Source organism: Lithobates pipiens, unplaced genomic scaffold (assembly GCF_037356315.1).
Source record: "Lithobates pipiens isolate NorthernLeopardFrog02 unplaced genomic scaffold, aLitPip1_a1.2 Scaffold_86, whole genome shotgun sequence".
Lineage (NCBI taxonomy): Eukaryota > Metazoa > Chordata > Amphibia > Anura > Ranidae > Lithobates > Lithobates pipiens.
Genome location: NW_027507910.1, coordinates 381228 through 402575, shown reverse-complemented (window position 1 = coordinate 402575; position 21348 = coordinate 381228). Strand labels below are relative to the sequence as shown.

Sequence of the window (21348 nt, the reverse complement as noted above, 5' to 3'; positions counted from 1 at the left end):
TACATTCCCCTCCATTCATTCCTACATTCACCTCCATTCATCGCTGCATTCCCCTCCATTCATTAATCGCTACATTCCCCTCCATTCATTGCTACATTCCCCTCCATTCATCAATGCATTCACCTCCATTCATTCATTGCTACCTTCCCCTCCATTCATTAATCACTACATTCCCCTCCATTCATTAATCGCTACATTCCCCTCCATTCATCGCTGCATTCACCACCATTCATCACTACATTCACCTCCATTCATTCATTGCTACATTCCCCTCCATTCATTCATCACTGCATTCACCTCCATTCATTCATTGCTACATTCCCCTCCGTTCATTCATCTCTACATTCCCCTCCATTCATTCCTACATTTACCTCCATTCATCGCTGCATTCCCTCCATTCATTCATCCCTACATTCACCTCCATTCATCGCTGCATTCCCCTCCATTCATTCATCACGGAATTCCCCCCATTCATTCAGCTGCATTCCCCTCCATTCAATAATCGCTACATTCCCCCTCCATTAATTCGTTGCTACATTCCCCTCCATTCATCGATGCATTCACCTCCATTCATTCATTGCTACATTCCCCTCCATTCATTAATTGCTACATTCCCTCCATTCATCCATCGCTACATTCCCCTCCATTCATCGCTGCATTCCCCTCCATTCATCGCTGCATTCACCTCCATTCATCACTACATTCCCCTCCATTCATCGCTGCATTCACCTCCATTCATTGCTACATTCCCCTCCATTCATTCATCACTGCATTCAGGCTCCATTCATTCATCGCTACATTCCCCTCCGTTCATTCATCTCTACATTCCCCTCCATTCATTCCTACATTCACCTCCATTCATCGCTGCATTCACCTCCATTCATTCATCTCTACATTCCCCTCCATTCATTCCTACATTCACCTCCATTCATCGCTGCATTCCCCTCCATCCATTCATCCCTACATTCACCCCCATTCATCGCTGCATTCCCCTCCATTCATTCATCACAGCATTCCCCTCCATTCATTCATCGCTGCATCCCCCTCCATTCACTATTCGCTACATTTCCCCTCCATTCATTCATTGCTACATTCCCCTCCATTCATCGATGCATTCACCTCCATTCATTCATTGCTACATTCTCCTCCATTCATTAATCGCTACATTCACCTCCATTCATTCATTGCTACATTCTCCTCCATTCATTAATCGCTACATCCCCCTCCATTCATTCATCGCTACATTCCCCTCCATTCATCGCTACATTCCCTCCATTCATCGCTGCATTCACCTCCATTCATTCATTGCTACATTCCCCTCCATTCATTCATCACTGCATTCACCTCCATTCATTCATCGCTACATTCCCCTCCATTCACTAATTGCTACATTCCCCTCCATTCATTAATCACTACATTCACCTCCATTCAGTCATCAATGTATCTCCCTCCATTCACTAATCGCTACATTCCCCTCCATTCACCCCTTCATTCACCTCCATTCACTAATCGCTACATTCCCCTCCATTCATCGCTTCATTCCCCTCCATTCATTCATTGCTACATTCCCCTCCATTTATTAATCGCCACATTCCCCTCCATTCATTCATTGCTACATTCCCCTCCATTCATTAAACGCTACATTCCCCTCCATCCATCGCTACATTCCCCTCCATTCATCGCTACATTCCCCTCCATTCCATTCATTGCTACATTCACCTCCATTCATTCATCACTGCATTTACCTCCATTCATCCATCGCAAAATCCCCCTCCCATTCACTAATTGCTACATTCCTCTCCTTTCATTAATCGCTACATTCCCCTCCATTCATCGCTTTATTCCCCTCCATTCATTCATTGCTACATTCTCCTCCTGAATATTTTTTGGTTACTTTCTTTTGGCTCCTCTATAGTCCCGCCTATAATCCTGCCTATAATCCCGCCTATAGTCCCGCCTATAATCCCGCCTATAATCCCGCCTATAGTCCCGCCTATAATCCTGCCTATAATCCCGCCTATAGTCCCGCCTATAATCCCGCCTATAATCCCGCCTATAGTCCCGCCTATAGTCCCGCCTCTTCCTCTCCACTTTGAATTCCTCCTCTGAGTCTCGGTCACCAGGAAATCTCATCTCGTTAATCACGTGGAACAAATCGATGGATCACTCACCCATTTGGCGATGGGACAGCCTCTGGAGCTCTTCCCTTCCTTTCCCGTATAAATGACTTTTTCAATGCGGATCGCTTTCCCTTTCTCTCCGTTACCTGCAGAATAAAAAAAAAGATGAGCAATGGAGGGGGGAGCAGGAGGATACAGGGGGGGGAGAGCAGAGGGATACAGGAGGGTGGAGCAGGAGGATACAGGGGGGGGAGAGCAGAAGGATACAGGAGGGTGGAGCAGGAGGATACAGAGGGGGGGAGCAGAGGGATACAGGAGGGGGGAGCAGAGGGATACAGGAGGGGGAGAGCAGAAGGATACAGGAGGTGGGAGCAGAGGGATACAGGAGGGGGGAGCAGAGGGATACAGGAGGGGGGGAGCAGAGGGATACAGGAGGGGGAGAGCAGAAGGATACAGGAGGGTGGAGCAGAGGGATACAGGAGGGGGGAGCAGAGGGATACAGGAGAGGGGGAGCAGAGGGATACAGGAGGGGGAGAGCAGAAGGATACAGGAGGGGGAGAGCAGAAGGATACAGGAGGGGGAGAGCAGAGGGATACAGGGGGGGAGAGCAGAGGGATAGAAGAGGGGGGAGCAGAGGGATACAGGGGGGAGAGCAGAGGGATACAGGAGGGGGAGAGCAGAGGGATACAGGGGGGGGAGCAGAGGGATACAGGAGGGGGAGAGCAGAGGGATACAGGGGGGGGAGCAGAGGGATACATGAGGGGGGGAGCAGAGGGATACAGGAGGGGGAGAGCAGAGGGATACAGGGGGGAGAGCAGAGGGATACAGGGGGGGAGAGCAGAGGGATACGGGGGGGAGAGCAGAGGGATACTGGAGGGGGAGAGCAGAGGGATACAGGAGGGGGAGAGCAGAGGGTTACAGGAGGGGGAGAGCAGAGGGATACAGGGGGGAGAGCAGAGGGATACGGGGGGGGAGAGCAGAGGGATACTGGAGGGGGAGAGCAGAGGGATACAGGAGGGGGAGAGCAGAGGGATACAGGGGGGAGAGCAGAGGGATACAGGGGGGGGGGGAGAGCAGAGGGATACAGGGGGCGAGAGTAGAGGGATACAGGGGGGGAGAGCAGAGGGATACAGGGGGGGGGAGAGCAGAGGGATACATAAGGGGGGAGCAGAGGGATACAGGAGGGGGGAGCAGAGGGATACAGGAGGGGGAGAGCAGAGGGATACAGGAGGGGGAGAGCAGAGGGATACAGGGGGGGGAGAGCAGAGGGATACAGGAGGGGGAGAGCAGAGGGATACAGGAGGGGGAGAGCAGAGGGATACAGGGGGGGAGAGCAGAGGGATACAGGGGGGGGGAGAGCAGAGGGATACAGGGGGAGAGAGCAGAGGGATACAGGGGGGGAGAGCAGAGGGATACAGGGGGGGAGAGCAGAGGGATACAGGGGGGGGAGAGCAGAGGGATACATGAGGGGGGAGCAGAGGGATAGAGGAGGGGGGAGCAGAGGGATACAGGAGTGGGAGAGCAGAGGGATACGGGGGGGGAGAGCAGAGGATACTGGAGGGGGAGAGCAGAGGGATACAGGAGGGGGAGAGCAGAGGGATACAGGAGGGGGAGAGCAGAGGGATACAGGGGGGAGAGCAGAGGGATACAGGAGGGGGAGAGCAGAGGGATACAGGAGGGGGAGAGCATGAGGATACTATACTGAGTGGAGCCCAGTGCTGGACTCCAGCCCAGATCTGCGGGACTGACTTCAGATCACGGGACGGTCCCGCGGAATCCGGGGCGGTTGGGAGGAATGCTGTAGGTACAATTAAAGTGGTTGTAAAGGCAGAATTGTTCTTCTTTTACATATTTAGTGACAGGAGCCAGGATAGCAAGGACCGGAGAGAGGGAGTTAATTTTTCAGATTAACTAGCAGGTGATTGGTTGCAGTCCTAGCAGCCAATCACTAGCTTATATTATGAAAAGTTAACTCTGTCAGCTCACGCCCTCCATTCAGTGCTGCTGTGCCTCCCGCTCTCTGGTGTAAGTTAGGAGAGCATGGGCAAGGGGACATGGCTGTAATGGAGGGGGGACGGGGAGTACAGGGGATAACATGAAGGGGGTAGCAGAGCACTTTATGGGGGGGGGGGGGGGGTAGCAAAGGGGAGCAGTGGTGTGGGAGGAGGGTGATGTGAAGGGGGGAAAGTGCTGTGGGGGGGGGGGAGAAATGTAAAGGGGGAAGTGCTATGGAGGGGGGGTGATGTACGTGGGGAAAGTGCTATGGGGGTGGGATGTAAAGGAGGCAGGTGCTATGTATGTGTGTGGGGTGGGTGATGTAAAGGGGGGCAGTGCTGTGGGTGATGTAAAGGGAGGCAGTGGGGTGGGCAAGTGATGTAAAGGGGGCAGTGCTGAGGGTGATATAAAGGGGGCAGTGCTGTGGGTCAGTGATGTAAAGGGGGCAGTGCTGTGGGTGATGTAAAGGGGGAGCAGTGCTGTGGGTGGGTGATGTTAAGGGGGCAGTGCTGTGGGTTGGTGATGTAAAGGGGGCAGTGCTGTGGGTGGGTGATGTTAAGGGGGCAGTGCTGTGGGTTGGTGATGTAAAGGGGGCAGTGCTGTGGGTTGGTGATGTAAAGGGGGCAGTTCTGTGGGTGGGTGATGTTAAGGGGGCAGTGCTGTGGGTTGGTGATGTAAAGGGGGCAGTGCTGTGAGTTGGTGATGTAAAGGGAGCAGTACTGTGGGTGGGTGATGTTAAGGGGGCAGTGCTGTGGGTTGGTGATGTAAAGGGGGCAGTGCTGTGGGTTGGTGATGTAAAGGGGGCAGTGCTGTGGGTTGGTGATGTAAAGGGGCAGTGCTGTGGGTTGGTGATGTAAAGGGGGCAGTTCTGTGGGTGGGTGATGTTGAGTTGGTGATGTAAAGGGAGCAGTGCTGTAGGTGGGTGATGTTAAGGGGGCAGTGCTGTGGGTGGGTGATGTTAAGGGGGCAGTGCTGTGGGTTGGTGATGTAAAGGGGGCAGTGCTGTGGGTGGGTGATGTTAAGGGGGCAGTGCTGTGGGTGAGTGATGTTAAGGGGGCAGTGCTGTGGGTTGGTGATGTAAAGGGGGCAGTGCTGTGGGTTGGTGATGTAAAGGGGGCAGTTCTGTGGGTGGGTGATGTTAAGGGGGCAGTGCTGTGAGTTGGTGATGTAAAGGGAGCAGTGCTGTGGGTGGGTGATGTTAAGGGGGCAGTGCTGTGGGTTGGTGATGTAAAGGCGGTAGTGCTGTGGGTGATGTAAAGGAGGGGGCAGTGCTGTGGGTGAGTGATGTTAAGGGGGCAGTGCTGTGGGTGATGTAATGGGGGCCAGTGCTGTGGGTGATGTAAAGGGGGGCAGTACTGTGGGTGATGTAAAGGGGCAGTGGGGTGGGGAAGTGATGTAAAGGGGGCAGTGCTGTGGGTTATGTAAAGGGGGCAGTGATGTGGGTCATTAAAGGGGGCAGTGCTGTGCGGGGGGGTTGATATGAAGGGGCAGTGTACACTAATGTGAAGGGGAAATTGATGTGAAGAGGGGGGCTGTGATGTGCGGGGGACAAGATGGGGACTGTGATGTGCGGGGGACAAGATGGGGACTGTGATGTGCGGGGGACAAGAGAGGGGCTGTGATGTGCGGGGGACAAGAGGGGGCCTGTGATGTGCGGGGGGACAAGAGGGGGACAGTGATGTGCGGGGGGACCAGAGGGGGACAGTGATGTGCGGGGGACAAGAGGGGGGCTGTGATGTGCGGGGGACAAGAGGGGGGCAGTTATGTGCGGGGGACAAGAGGGGGCTGTGATGTGTGGGGGACAAGAGGGGGACAGTGATGTGCGGGGGACAAGAGGGGGACTGTGATGTGCGGGGGCAAGAGGGGGACCCTGATGTAGGAACAGGATTGTAATGTGGAGGGGGGCTGTGATGGGAAGGATCGGAGATCTGTGATTTGGATCTCTACTGGAAGAAAATGTTACTGATCGGATATTTTAATTAAATATCCTTATATCTAATATCAATATCCGTATTTCCATGAGATGTATTTCCATGGGAAGTATTTCATGGGAAGTATTTCATGAGAAGTATTTCATGGGAAGTATTTCATGGGAAGTATTTCCATGGGAAGTATTTCATGAGATGTATTTCATGGGAAGTATTTCATGGGAAGTATTTCATGGGAAGTATTTCATGGGAAGTATTTCATGGGAAGTATTTCCATGGGAAGTATTTCATGGGAAGTATTTCATGGGAAGTATTTCATGGGAAGTATTTCATGGGAAGTATTTCCATGGGAAGTATTTCATGGGAAGTATTTCATGGGAAGTATTTCATGGGAAGTATTTCCATGGGAAGTATTTCATGGGAAGTATTTCCATGGGAAGTATTTCATGAGATGTATTTCATGGGAAGTATTTCCATGGGAAGTATTTCATGGGAAGTATTTCCATGGGAAGTATTTCATGAGAAGTATTTCATGGGAAGTATTTCATGGGAAGTATTTCATGGGAAGTATTTCATGAGAAGTATTTCATGAGAAGTATTTCATGGGAAGTATTTCATGGGAAGTATTTCATGGGAAGTATTTCATGGGAAGTATTTCATGAGAAGTATTTCCATGGGAAGTATTTCATGAGAAGTATTTCATGAGAAGTATTTCATGGGAAGTATTTCATGGGAAGTATTTCCATGGGAAGTATTTCATGAGAAGTATTTCATGAGAAGTATTTCATGGGAAGTATTTCCATGGGAAGTATTTCATGAGAAGTATTTCCATGGGAAGTATTTCCATGGGAAGTATTTCATGAGATGTATTTCCATGGGAAATATTTCATGAGATGTATTTCCATGGGAAATATTTCATGAGATGTATTTCCATGGGAAGTATTTCCATGGGAAGTATTTCATGAGAAGTATTTCATGGGAAGTATTTCATGGGAAGTATTTCATGAGATGTATTTCCATGGGAAATATTTCATGAGATGTATTTCCATGGGAAATATTTCATGAGATGTATTTCCATGGGAAGTATTTCCATGGGAAGTATTTCATGAGAAGTATTTCATGGGAAGTATTTCATGGGAAGTATTTCATGAGATGTATTTCCATGGGAAGTATTTCATGAGAAGTATTTCCATGGGAAGTATTTCATGAGAAGTATTTCCATGAGAAGTATTTCATGGGAAGTATTTCATGAGATGTATTTCCATGGGAAGTATTTCATGAGAAGTATTTCATGGGAAGTATTTCCATTAGAAATATTTCCATGGGAAGTATTTCCATGGGAAGTATTTCATGAGAAGTATTTCCATGAGAAGTATTTCATGGGAAGTATTTCCATGGGAAGTATTTCATGGGAAGTATTTCCATGGGAAGTATTTCATGAGATGTATTTCCATGGGAAGTATTTCCATGAGAAGTATTTCCATGGGAAGTATTTCCATGAGAAGTATTTCCATGGGAAGTATTTCATGAGATGTATTTCCATGGGAAATATTTCATGAGATGTATTTCCATGGGAAGTATTTCCATGGGAAGTATTTCATGAGAAGTATTTCCATGGGAAGTATTTCATGAGAAGTATTTCCATGAGAAGTATTTCATGGGAAGTATTTCATGAGATGTATTTCCATGGGAAGTATTTCATGAGAAGTATTTCATGGGAAGTATTTCCATTAGAAATATTTCCATGGGAAGTATTTCCATGGGAAGTATTTCATGAGAAGTATTTCCATGAGAAGTATTTCATGGGAAGTATTTCCATGGGAAGTATTTCATGGGAAGTATTTCCATGGGAAGTATTTCATGAGATGTATTTCCATGGGAAGTATTTCCATGAGAAGTATTTCCATGGGAAGTATTTCCATGAGAAGTATTTCCATGGGAAGTATTTCATGAGATGTATTTCCATGGGAAATATTTCATGAGATGTATTTCCATGGGAAGTATTTCCATGAGAAGTATTTCATGGGAAGTATTTCATGAGATGTATTTCATGAGATGTATTTCATGGGAAGTATTTCATGGGAAGTATTTCATGAGATGTATTTCCATGGGAAGTATTTCATGAGAAGTATTTCCATGGGAAGTATTTCATGAGATGTATTTCCATGAGAAGTATTTCCATGAGAAGTATTTCATGAGATGTATTTCCATGGGAAGTATTTCCATGGGAAGTATTTCCATGGGAAGTATTTCATGAGATGTATTTCCATGGGAAGTATTTCCATGAGAAGAATTTCCATGGGAAGTATTTCATGGGAAGTATTTCCATGGGAAGTATTTCATGGGAAGTATTTCATGGGAAGTATTTCCATAGGGAAGTATTTCCATGGGAAATATTTCCATGGGAAGTATTTCATGAGATGTATTTCCATGAGAAGTATTTCCATGGGAAGTATTTCATGGGAAATATTTCCATGGGAAGTATTTCATGAGATGTATTTCCATGAGAAGTATTTCCATGAGAAGTATTTCCATGGGGAGTATTTCATGGGAAGTATTTCCATGGGAAGTATTTCATGAGAAGTATTTCATGGGAAGTATTTCATGAGATGTATTTCATGAGATGTATTTCCATGGGAAGTATTTCATGAGATGTATTTCATGAGATGTATTTCCATGGGAAGTATTTCATGAGATGTATTTCATGAGATGTATTTCCATGGGAAGTATTTCATGAGAAGTATTTCCATGGGAAGTATTTCATGAGATGTATTTCCATGGGAAGTATTTCATGAGATGTATTTCCATGGGAAGTATTTCCATGAGAAGAATTTCCATGGGAAGTATTTCATGGGAAGTATTTCCATGGGAAGTATTTCATGAGATGTATTTCCATGGGAAGTATTTCATGAGAAGTATTTCATGGGAAGTATTTCCATAGGGAAGTATTTCCATGGGAAATATTTCCATGGGAAGTATTTCCATGAGAAGTATTTCCATGGGAAGTATTTCATGGGAAGTATTTCCATGGGAAGTATTTCATGAGATGTATTTCCATGAGAAGTATTTCCATGGGAAGTATTTCATGGGAAGTATTTCATGGGAAGTATTTCCATGAGAAGTATTTCCATGGGAAGTATTTCATGGGAAGCATTTCATGAGATGTATTTCCATGGGAAGTATTTCCATGGGAAGTATTTCATGAGATGTATTTCATGGGAAGAATTTCATGAGATGTATTTCCATGAGAAGTATTTCATGGGAAGTATTTCATGAGATGTATTTCCATGGGAAGTATTTCATGAGATGTATTTCCATGAGAAGTATTTCCATGGGAAGTATTTCATGGGAAGTATTTCCATGGGAAGTATTTCATGAGATGTATTTCCATGAGAAGTATTTCCATGGGAAGTATTTCATGGGAAGTATTTCCATGGGAAGTATTTCATGGGAAGTATTTCATGGGAAGTATTTCCATGGGAAGTATTTCATGAGATGTATTTCCATGAGAAGTATTTCCATGGGAAGTATTTCATGGGAAGTATTTCCATGGGAAGTATTTCATGAGATGTATTTCCATGGGAAGTATTTCATGGGAAGTATTTCCATGGGAAGTATTTCATGAGATGTATTTCCATGAGAAGTATTTCATGGGAAGTATTTCCATGAGAAGTATTTCATGGGAAGTATTTCCATGGGAAGTATTTCATGAGATGTATTTCCATGAGAAGTATTTCCATGGGAAGTATTTCATGGAAAGTATTTCCATGGGAAGTATTTCATGAGATGTATTTCCATGGGAAGTATTTCATGGGAAGTATTTCATGGGAAATATTTCATGAGATGTATTTCCATGGGAAGTGTTTCATGGGAAGTATTTCATGGGAAGTATTTCCATGGGAAGTATTTCATGAGATGTATTTCCATGGGAAGTATTTCATGGGAAGTATTTCATGGGAAGTATTTCATGAGAAGTATTTCCATGGGAAGAATTTCATGAGATGTATTTCCATGGGAAGTATTTCATGGGAAGTATTTCCATGGGAAGTATTTCATGGGAAGTATTTCATGGGATGTATTTCCATGAGATGTATTTCCATGGGAAGTATTTCCATGGGAAGTATTTCATGAGAAGTATTTCATGGGAAGTATTTCATGAGATGTATTTCCATGGGAAGTATTTCCATGGGAAGTATTTCATGAGAAGTATTTCCATGAGAAGTATTTCATGAGATGTATTTCCATGGGAAGTATTTCATGAGAAGTATTTCATGGGAAGTATTTCCATGGGAAGTATTTCATGAGATGTATTTCCATGGGAAGTATTTCATGAGATGTATTTCATGAGAAGTATTTCATGGGAAGTATTTCCATGGGAAATATTTCCATGGGAAGTATTTCATGAGATGTATTTCATGAGATGTATTTCCATGGGAAGTATTTCATGAGAAGTATTTCCATGGGAAGTATTTCATGAGATGTATTTCCATGAGAAGTATTTCCATGGGAAGTATTTCATGAGATGTATTTCCATGAGAAGTATTTCCATGAAAAGTATTTAATGAGATGTATTTCCATGGGAAGTATTTCATGAGATGTATTTCCATGGGAAGTATTTCCATGAGAAGAATTTCCATGGGAAGTATTTCATGGGAAGTATTTCCATGGGAAGTATTTCATGAGATGTATTTCCATGGGAAGTATTTCATGAGAAGTATTTCATGGGAAGTATTTCCATAGGGAAGTATTTCCATGGGAAATATTTCCATGGGAAGTATTTCCATGAGAAGTATTTCCATGGGAAGTATTTCATGGGAAGTATTTCCATGGGAAGTATTTCATGAGATGTATTTCCATGAGAAGTATTTCCATGGGAAGTATTTCATGGGAAGTATTTCATGGGAAGTATTTCCATGAGAAGTATTTCCATGGGAAGTATTTCAAGGGAAGCATTTCATGAGATGTATTTCCATGGGAAGTATTTCCATGGGAAGTATTTCATGAGATGTATTTCATGGGAAGAATTTCATGAGATGTATTTCCATGAGAAGTATTTCATGGGAAGTATTTCATGAGATGTATTTCCATGGGAAGTATTTCATGAGATGTATTTCCATGAGAAGTATTTCCATGGGAAGTATTTCATGGGAAGTATTTCCATGGGAAGTATTTCATGAGATGTATTTCCATGAGAAGTATTTCCATGGGAAGTATTTCATGGGAAGTATTTCATGGGAAGTATTTCCATGGGAAGTATTTCATGAGATGTATTTCCATGAGAAGTATTTCCATGGGAAGTATTTCATGGGAAGTATTTCCATGGGAAGTATTTCATGAGATGTATTTCCATGGGAAGTATTTCATGGGAAGTATTTCCATGGGAAGTATTTCATGAGATGTATTTCCATGAGAAGTATTTCATGGGAAGTATTTCCATGAGAAGTATTTCATGGGAAGTATTTCCATGGGAAGTATTTCATGAGATGTATTTCCATGAGAAGTATTTCCATGGGAAGTATTTCATGGAAAGTATTTCCATGGGAAGTATTTCATGAGATGTATTTCCATGGGAAGTATTTCATGGGAAGTATTTCATGGGAAGTATTTCATGAGATGTATTTCCATGGGAAGTATTTCATGGGAAGTATTTCATGAGAAGTATTTCCATGGGAAGTATTTCATGAGATGTATTTCCATGGGAAGTATTTCATGGGAAGTATTTCCATGGGAAGTATTTCATGGGAAGTATTTCATGGGATGTATTTCCATGAGATGTATTTCCATGGGAAGTATTTCCATGGGAAGTATTTCATGAGAAATATTTCATGGGAAGTATTTCATGAGATGTATTTCCATGGGAAGTATTTCATGAGAAGTATTTCCATGAGAAGTATTTCATGAGATGTATTTCCATGGGAAGTATTTCATGAGAAGTATTTCATGGGAAGTATTTCCATGAGATGTATTTCCATGGGAAGTATTTCATGGGAAGTATTTCCATGGAAAGTATTTCATGGGAAGTATTTCATGGGAAGTATTTCCATGAGAAGTATTTCCATGGGAAGTATTTCATGGGAAGCATTTCATGAGATGTATTTCCATGGGAAGTATTTCCATGGGAAGTATTTCATGAGATGTATTTCATGGGAAGAATTTCATGAGATGTATTTCCATGAGAAGTATTTCATGGGAAGTATTTCATGAGATGTATTTCCATGGGAAGTATTTCATGAGATGTATTTCCATGAGAAGTATTTCCATGGGAAGTATTTCATGGGAAGTATTTCCATGGGAAGTATTTCATGAGATGTATTTCCATGAGAAGTATTTCCATGGGAAGTATTTCATGGGAAGTATTTCCATGGGAAGTATTTCATGAGATGTATTTCCATGAGAAGTATTTCCATGGGAAGTATTTCATGGGAAGTATTTCCATGGGAAGTATTTCATGGGAAGTATTTCATGGGAAGTATTTCCATGGGAAGTATTTCATGAGATGTATTTCCATGAGAAGTATTTCCATGGGAAGTATTTCATGGGAAGTATTTCATGGGAAGTATTTCCATGAGAAGTATTTCCATGGGAAGTATTTCATGGGAAGCATTTCATGAGATGTATTTCCATGGGAAGTATTTCCATGGGAAGTATTTCATGAGATGTATTTCCATGGGAAGTATTTCATGAGATGTATTTCCATGAGAAGTATTTCCATGGGAAGTATTTCATGGGAAGTATTTCCATGGGAAGTATTTCATGAGATGTATTTCCATGAGAAGTATTTCCATGGGAAGTATTTCATGGGAAGTATTTCCATGGGAAGTATTTCATGGGAAGTATTTCCATGGGAAGTATTTCATGAGATGTATTTCCATGAGAAGTATTTCCATGGGAAGTATTTCATGGGAAGTATTTCCATGGGAAGTATTTCATGAGATGTATTTCCATGGGAAGTATTTCATGGGAAGTATTTCCATGGGAAGTATTTCATGAGATGTATTTCCATGAGAAGTATTTCATGGGAAGTATTTCATGGGAAGTATTTCATGAGATGTATTTCCATGGGAAGTATTTCATGGGAAGTATTTCATGAGAAGTATTTCCATGGGAAGTATTTCATGAGATGTATTTCCATGGGAAGTATTTCATGGGAAGTATTTCCATGGGAAGTATTTCATGGGAAGTATTTCATGGGATGTATTTCCATGAGATGTATTTCCATGGGAAGTATTTCCATGGGAAGTATTTCATGAGAAATATTTCATGGGAAGTATTTCATGAGATGTATTTCCATGGGAAGTATTTCATGAGAAGTATTTCCATGAGAAGTATTTCATGAGATGTATTTCCATGGGAAGTATTTCATGAGAAGTATTTCATGGGAAGTATTTCCATGAGATGTATTTCCATGGGAAGTATTTCATGGGAAGTATTTCCATGGGAAGTATTTCATGGGAAGTATTTCATGGGAAGTATTTCATGGGAAGTATTTCATGAGATGTATTTCCATGGGAAGTATTTCATGGGAAGTATTTCCATGGGAAGTATTTCATGGGAAGTATTTCATGGGAAGTATTTCATGAGATGTATTTCCATGGGAAGTATTTCATGGGAAGTATTTCATGGGATGTATTTCCATGAGATGTATTTCCATGGGAAGTATTTCCATGGGAAGTATTTCATGAGATGTATTTCCATGGGAAGTATTTCCATAGGGAAGTATTTCCATGGGAAATATTTCCATGGGAAGTATTTCCATGAGAAGTATTTCCATGGGAAGTATTTCATGGGAAGTATTTCCATGGGAAGTATTTCATGAGATGTATTTCCATGAGAAGTATTTCCATGGGAAGTATTTCATGGGAAGTATTTCATGGGAAGTATTTCCATGAGAAGTATTTCCATGGGAAGTATTTCATGGGAAGCATTTCATGAGATGTATTTCCATGGGAAGTATTTCATGGGAAGTATTTCATGGGAAGTATTTCATGGGATGTATTTCCATGAGATGTATTTCCATGGGAAGTATTTCCATGGGAAGTATTTCATGAGATGTATTTCCATGGGAAGTATTTCATGAGAAGTATTTCCATGGGAAGTATTTCATGGGAAGTATTTCATGGGAAGTATTTCCATGGGAAGTATTTCATGGGAAGTATTTCATGGGAAGTATTTCATGAGAAGTATTTCCATGGGAAGTATTTCATGGAAAGTATTTCCATGGGAAGTATTTCATGAGATGTATTTCCATGGGAAGTATTTCATGGGAAGTATTTCATGGGAAGTATTTCATGAGATGTATTTCCATGGGAAGTATTTCATGGGAAGTATTTCATGAGAAGTATTTCCATGGGAAGTATTTCATGAGATGTATTTCCATGGGAAGTATTTCATGGGAAGTATTTCCATGGGAAGTATTTCATGGGAAGTATTTCATGGGATGTATTTCCATGAGATGTATTTCCATGGGAAGTATTTCCATGGGAAGTATTTCATGAGAAGTATTTCATGGGAAGTATTTCATGAGATGTATTTCCATGGGAAGTATTTCCATGGGAAGTATTTCATGAGAAGTATTTCCATGAGAAGTATTTCATGAGATGTATTTCCATGGGAAGTATTTCATGAGAAGTATTTCATGGGAAGTATTTCATGAGATGTATTTCCATGGGAAGTATTTCATGGGAAGTATTTCCATGGGAAGTATTTCATGGGAAGTATTTCATGGGAAGTATTTCATGAGATGTATTTCCATGGGAAGTATTTCATGGGAAGTATTTCCATGGGAAGTATTTCATGGGAAGTATTTCATGGGAAGTATTTCATGAGATGTATTTCCATGGGAAGTATTTCATGGGAAGTATTTCATGGGAAGTATTTCATGGGATGTATTTCCATGAGATGTATTTCCATGGGAAGTATTTCCATGGGAAGTATTTCATGAGATGTATTTCCATGGGAAGTATTTCCATAGGGAAGTATTTCCATGGGAAATATTTCCATGGGAAGTATTTCCATGAGAAGTATTTCCATGGGAAGTATTTCATGGGAAGTATTTCCATGGGAAGTATTTCATGAGATGTATTTCCATGAGAAGTATTTCCATGGGAAGTATTTCATGGGAAGTATTTCATGGGAAGTATTTCCATGAGAAGTATTTCCATGGGAAGTATTTCATGGGAAGCATTTCATGAGATGTATTTCCATGGGAAGTATTTCATGGGAAGTATTTCATGGGAAGTATTTCATGGGATGTATTTCCATGAGATGTATTTCCATGGGAAGTATTTCCATGGGAAGTATTTCATGAGATGTATTTCCATGGGAAGTATTTCATGAGAAGTATTTCCATGGGAAGTATTTCATGGGAAGTATTTCCATGAGAAGTATTTCATGGGAAGTATTTCATGGGAAGTATTTCCATGGGAAGTATTTCATGGGAAGTATTTCATGAGAAGTATTTCCATGGGAAGTATTTCATGGGAAGTATTTCCATGGGAAGTATTTCATGGGAAGTATTTCCATGGGAAGTATTTCATGAGATGTATTTCCATGGGAAGTATTTCATGAGAAGTATTTCCATGGGAAGTATTTCATGAGAAGTATTTCCATGGGAAGTATTTCATGGGAAGTATTTCATGGGAAGTATTTCCATGAGAAGTATTTCCATGGGAAGTATTTCATGAGATGTATTTCATGGGAAGTATTTCATGGGAAGTATTTCATGGGAAGTATTTCCATGAGAACTCACCTCTCTTCCATCAGCTCTCGGATGGAGGGCACTGATGGTCCGGACCCGAGGTGGGTGTAGTATGGTCCTTCGTCCTTCTCGTTGATTTGCTCTATAAACAGAAAAAACATCTAAGGATGAAATATTCCTATTTACAAAGAACAATATATGAAAAGGGAGACACATTATAAGAAATACAATCACTGTGGGTGCCGTATGATATCATATACACTATATACCCAAAAGTATTGGGACGCATGCCTTTACACACACATGAACTTTAATGACCCCCCAGTCTCAGTCCGGAGGGTTCAATATTGAGTTTGCCCTTTGCAGCTATAACAGCTTCACCTCTTCTGGGAAGGCCGTCCACAAGGTTTAGGAGGGTGTCTATGGGAATGTTTGATCATTCTTCCAGAAGAGCATTTGTGAGGTCAGGCATACAGAAGGGGGGGAGGGGAGGGATGCGGGAGAGGGAGGGAAGAGAGGGATACAGGAGGGGGGAAGGAGGAGAGGAATAGAGGAGGGGGGAAGGAGGAGAGCGATATGGGGGAAGGGAAGAGAGGGATATGGGGGGAAGGGATTAGAGGGATACAGGAGGGGGTGGGGAGGAGAGGAATACAGAAGGGGGAGGGAGGAGAGGGATACAGAAGGGGGAGGGAGGAGAGGGATACAGGATGGGGTAAGGAGGAGAGGGATATGGAGGGAGGGTGGAGAGGGATACGGGGGGAGGGAGGGAAGAGGGGGATATGGGGGAAGGGAGTAGAGGGACACAGGAGGGAGGAGAGGGATACAGGAGGGGGAGGGAGGAGAGGGATACGGGGGGAGGGAGGGAGGGAAGAGGGGGATATGGGGGAAGGGAGTAGAGGGACACAGGAGGGAGGAGAGGGATACAGGAGGGGGAGGGAGGAGAGGGATACGGGGGGAGGGAGGGAGGGAAGAGGGGGATATGGGGGAAGGGAGTAGAGGGACACAGGAGGGAGGAGAGGGATACAGGAGGGGGAGGGAGAAGAGAGATATGGGGGAAGGGAGGAGAGGGATACAGGGGGCAGGGAGGAGAGGGATACAGGAGGGGGAGGAAGGAGAGGGATACAGGTGGGGGAGGAGGGAGAGGGATACAGGAGGGGTTAGGGAAGAGAGGGATATGGGGGGAAGGGAGTAGAGGGATACAGGAGGAGGAGGAAGGAGAGGGATACAGGAGGGGGAGGGAAGAGAGGGATACAGGAGGGGAGAAAGGAGGAGAGGGATACAGGGGGAGGAAAGGGATAGAGGAGAGGGGAAGGGAGGAGAGGGATACAAGGGGGGGGAGGAAAGGAATACAGGAGGGGGGAGGGAGGATAGGGATACAAGAGGGGGAAAGGGAGGAGAGGGATACAGGAGGGGGAGGGAGGATAGGGATACAGGAGGGGGGAGGGAGGAGAGGGATACAGGGGGGAGAGGGATACAGGAGGGGGAAAGGGAGGAGAGGGATACAGGAGGGGGGAAGGGAGGAGCGGGATACAGGGGGTAGAGGGATACAGGAGGGGGGAAGGGAGGAGAGGGATACAGGGGGGAGGAGAGGGATAGAGGAGGGGGGAAAGGAGGAGAGAGATACAAGGGAGGAGGAAAGGGATACAGGAGGGGGAGGGAAGAGATTGTTAAAGGAGGGGGGTGGGAGGAGAGGGATACAGGAGGGGGGAGGGAGGAGAGGTATACAGGAGGGGGGAAGGAAGGAGAGGGATACAGGAGGGGGGAAGGGAGGAGAGGGATACAGGAGGGGGGAAGGAAGGAGAGGTATACAGGAGGGGGGGAGGAAGGAGAGGGATACAGGAGGGGGGAAGGGAGGAGAGGGATACAGGAGGGGAGAAGGGAGGAGAGGTATACAAGAGGGGGGAAGAGAGGGATACAGGAGGGGGGAAGAGAGGAGAGGGATACAGGAGGGGAAGGGAGGAAAGGGATACGGGGGGAGGGAGGGAAGAGAGGGATATGGGGGAAGGGAGGAGAGGGATACAGGATGGGGGAGGGAGGAGAGGGATAAGGAGGGAGGGTGGAGAGGGATACAGGGGGAGGGATGGAAGAGAGGGATATGGGGGGAAGGGAGTAGAGGGATACAGGAGGGGGAGGGAGGAGAGGAATACGGGGGGAGGGAGGAGAGGGATACGGGGGGAGGGAAGAGGGGGATATGGGGGAAGGGAGTAGAGGGACACAGGAGGGAGGAGAGGGATACCGGAGGGGGAGGGAGGAGAGGGATACGGGGGGAGGGAGGGAGGGAAGAGGGGGATATGGGGGAAGGGAGTAGAGGGACACAGGAGGGAGGAGAGGGATACAGGAGGGGGAGGGAGGAGAGAGATATGGGGGGAAGGGAGTAGAGGGATACAGGAGGGGGAGGGAGGAGAGGGATACAGGAGGGGGAGGGAGGAGAGGGATACGGGGGGAGGGAGGAGAGGGATACAGGAGGGGGAGGGAAGAGAGGCATATGGGGGGAAGGGAGGAGAGGGATACGGGGGGAGGGAAGAGAGGGATATGGGGGGAAGGGAGGAGATTGATACAGGATGGGGGAGGGAGGAGAGGGATATGGGGGGAAGGGAGGAGAGGGATACAGGATGGGGGAGAGAGGAGAGGGATATGGAGGGAGGGTGGAGAGGGATACGGGGGGAGGGAGGGAAGAGAGGGATATGGGGGGAAGGGAGTAGAGGGATACAGGAGGGGGAGGGAGGAGAGGGATACAGGAGGGGGAGGGACAAGAGGGATACGGGGGGAGGGAGGGAAGAGGGGGATATGGGGGAAGGGAGTAGAGGGACACAGGAGGGAGGAGAGGGATACAGGAGGGGGAGGGAGGAGAGAGATATGGGGGGAAGGAAGGAGAGGGATACAGGGGGCAGGGAGGAGAGGGATACAGGAGGGGGAGGAAGGAGAGGGATACAGGTGGCTGAGGAAGGAGAGGGATACAGGAGGGGTTAGGGAAGAGAGGGATATGGGGGGAAGGAAGTAGAGGGCTACAGGAGGGGGAGGAAGGAGAGGGATACAGGAGGGGAGTAAGGAGGAGAGGGATACAGGGGGAGGAAAGGGATAGAGGAGAGGGTTACAAGGGGGGGGGGGGAGGAAAGGGATACAGGAGGGGGAGGGAGGATAGGGATACAAGAGGGGGAAAGGGAGGAGAGGGATAAAGGGGGGAGAGGGATACAGGAGGGGGAGGGAGGATAGGGATACAAGAGGGAGAAATAGAGGAGAGGGATACAGGGGGGAGAGGGATACAGGAGGGGGGAGGGAGGAGAGGTATACAGGAGGGGGGAAGGGAGGAGAGGGATACAGGAGGGGGGAAGGGAGGATAGGTATACAAGAGGGGGGAAGGGAGGAGAGGTATACAGGAGGGGGGAAGGGAGGAGATGGATACAGGAGGGGGGAAGGGAGGAGAGGTATACAGGAGGGGGGAAGGGAGGAGAGGGATACAGGAGGGGGGAGGGGAGGAGAGGTATACAGGAGGGGGGAGGGAGGAGAGGTATACAGGAGGGGGGGAGGGAGGAGAGGTATACAGGAGGGGGGAAGGGAGGAGAGGTATACAGGAGGGGGGAAGGGAGGAGAGGTATACAGGAGGGGGAATGGAGGAGAGGGATACAGGAGGGGGGAGGGGAGGAGAGGTATACAAGAGGGGGGAAGGTAGGAGAGGTATACAGGAGGGGGGAAGGGAGGAGAGGGATACAGGAGGGGGAAGGGAAGGATACAGAAGGACATTGGACAAGGCTGGAGTTGGCTAAAGTGAAAAAGAAAGAGTTTTGCGTTGGTGGCGCCCCCTGGCCTTAGTGCAAGAGCCTCATGCTAAATGGCAATGGATTATTGATTTTGTTTTGTTATTGATCACGGATGTTTCTGAGCACGTTGTCCTTGAATCATTCATAGCAAGAGATTTATTTACAGTTTAGATAAGTGTGCTGAGCAGAAGGTCTCTGTAATTGCAGGACTTGAGCCAGAACTTTCAGGGTCTGTCCCCAAATCTCAGGCTCCCCCATTCTGAAAGCCAGGATTTCATATTCAGAGATCCCAACTATCCCTCTCTATGGACTGGACTCCTCCATTCACTCTCTATGGACTGGACTCCTCCATTCACTCTCTATGGACTGGACTCCTCCATTCACTCTCTATGAATTGGACTCCTCCATTCACTCTCTATGGACTGGACTCCTCCATTCACTCTCTATGAATTGGACTCCTCCATTCACTCTCTATGGACTGGACTCCTCCATTCACTCTCTATGGACTGGACTCCTCCATTCACTCTCTATGAATTGGACTCCTCCATTCACTCTCTATGGACTGGACTCCTCCATTCACTCTCTATGAATTGGACTCCTCCATTCACTCTCTATGGACTGGACTCCTCCATTCACTCTCTATGGACTGGACTCCTCCATTCACTCTCTATGAATTGGACTCCTCCATTCACTCTCTATGGACTGGACTCCTCCATTCACTCTCTATGAATTGGACTCCTCCATTCACTCTCTATGGACTGGACTCCTCCATTCACTCTCTATGGACTGGACTCCTCCATTCACTCTCTATGGACTAAACTCCTCTATTCACTCTCTATGGACTGGACTCCTCCATTCACTCTCTATGAACTGGACTCCTCCATTCACTCTCTATGGACTAAACTCCTCTATTCACTCTCTATGGACTGGACTCCTCCATTCACTCTCTATGAATTGGACTCCTCCATTCACTCTCTATGGACTGGACTCCTCCATTCACTCTCTATGGACTAAACTCCTCTATTCACTCTCTATGGACTGGACTCCTCCATTCACTCTCTATGAACTGGACTCCTCCATTCACTCTCTATGGACTAAACTCCTCTATTCACTCTCTATGGACTGGACTCCTCCATTCACTCTCTATGAATTGGACTCCTCCATTCACTCTCTATGGATTGGACTCCTCCATTCACTCTCTATGGACTGGACTCCTCCATTCACTCTCTATGGACTGGACTCCTTCATTCACTCTCTATGAATTGGACTCCTCCATTCACTGTCTATGGACTGGACTCCTCCATTCACTCTCTATGAATTGGACTCCTCCATTCACTCTCTATGGACTGGACTCCTTCATTCACTCTCTATGGACTGGACTCCTCCATTCACTCTCTATGAATTGGACTCCTCCATTCACTGTCTATGGACTGGACTCCTCCATTCACTCTCTATGGACTGGACTCCTCCATTCACTCTCTATGGACTAGACTCCTTCATTCACTCTCTATGAATTGGACTCCTCCATTCACTCTCTATGGACTGGACTCCTCCATTCACTCTCTATGGACTGGACTCCTTCATTCACTCTCTATGGACTGGACTCCTCCATTCACTCTCTATGAATTGGACTCCTTCATTCACTCTCTATGAATTGGACTCCTCCATTCACTGTCTATGGACTGGACTCCTCCATTCACTCTCTATGGACTGGACTCCTCCATTCACTCTCTATGAATTGGACTCCTCCATTCACTCTCTATGGACTGGACTCCTCCATTCACTCTCTATGGACTGGACTCCTCCATTCACTCTCTATGAATTGGACTCCTCCATTCACTCTCTATGGA

General features: G+C 45.7%; 1 protein-coding gene across 5 annotated transcripts in view; it reads right to left on the bottom strand.

Annotated features, from left to right (window-relative positions):
- The window catches only part of TET3 (tet methylcytosine dioxygenase 3), a 189078-nt gene that overhangs the window by 70995 nt on the left and 96735 nt on the right, over positions 1–21348 (bottom strand). For all 5 annotated transcript variants that reach the window (XM_077474461.1, XM_077474460.1, XM_077474462.1 and 2 more), the window contains 2 exons: positions 15790–15882; positions 2172–2263 (listed from right to left, as the gene is read on the bottom strand). In XM_077474461.1, coding sequence (XP_077330587.1) covers positions 2172–2263; positions 15790–15882 — 185 coding nt within the window. The remainder of the gene's footprint in view (positions 1–2171; positions 2264–15789; positions 15883–21348) is intronic.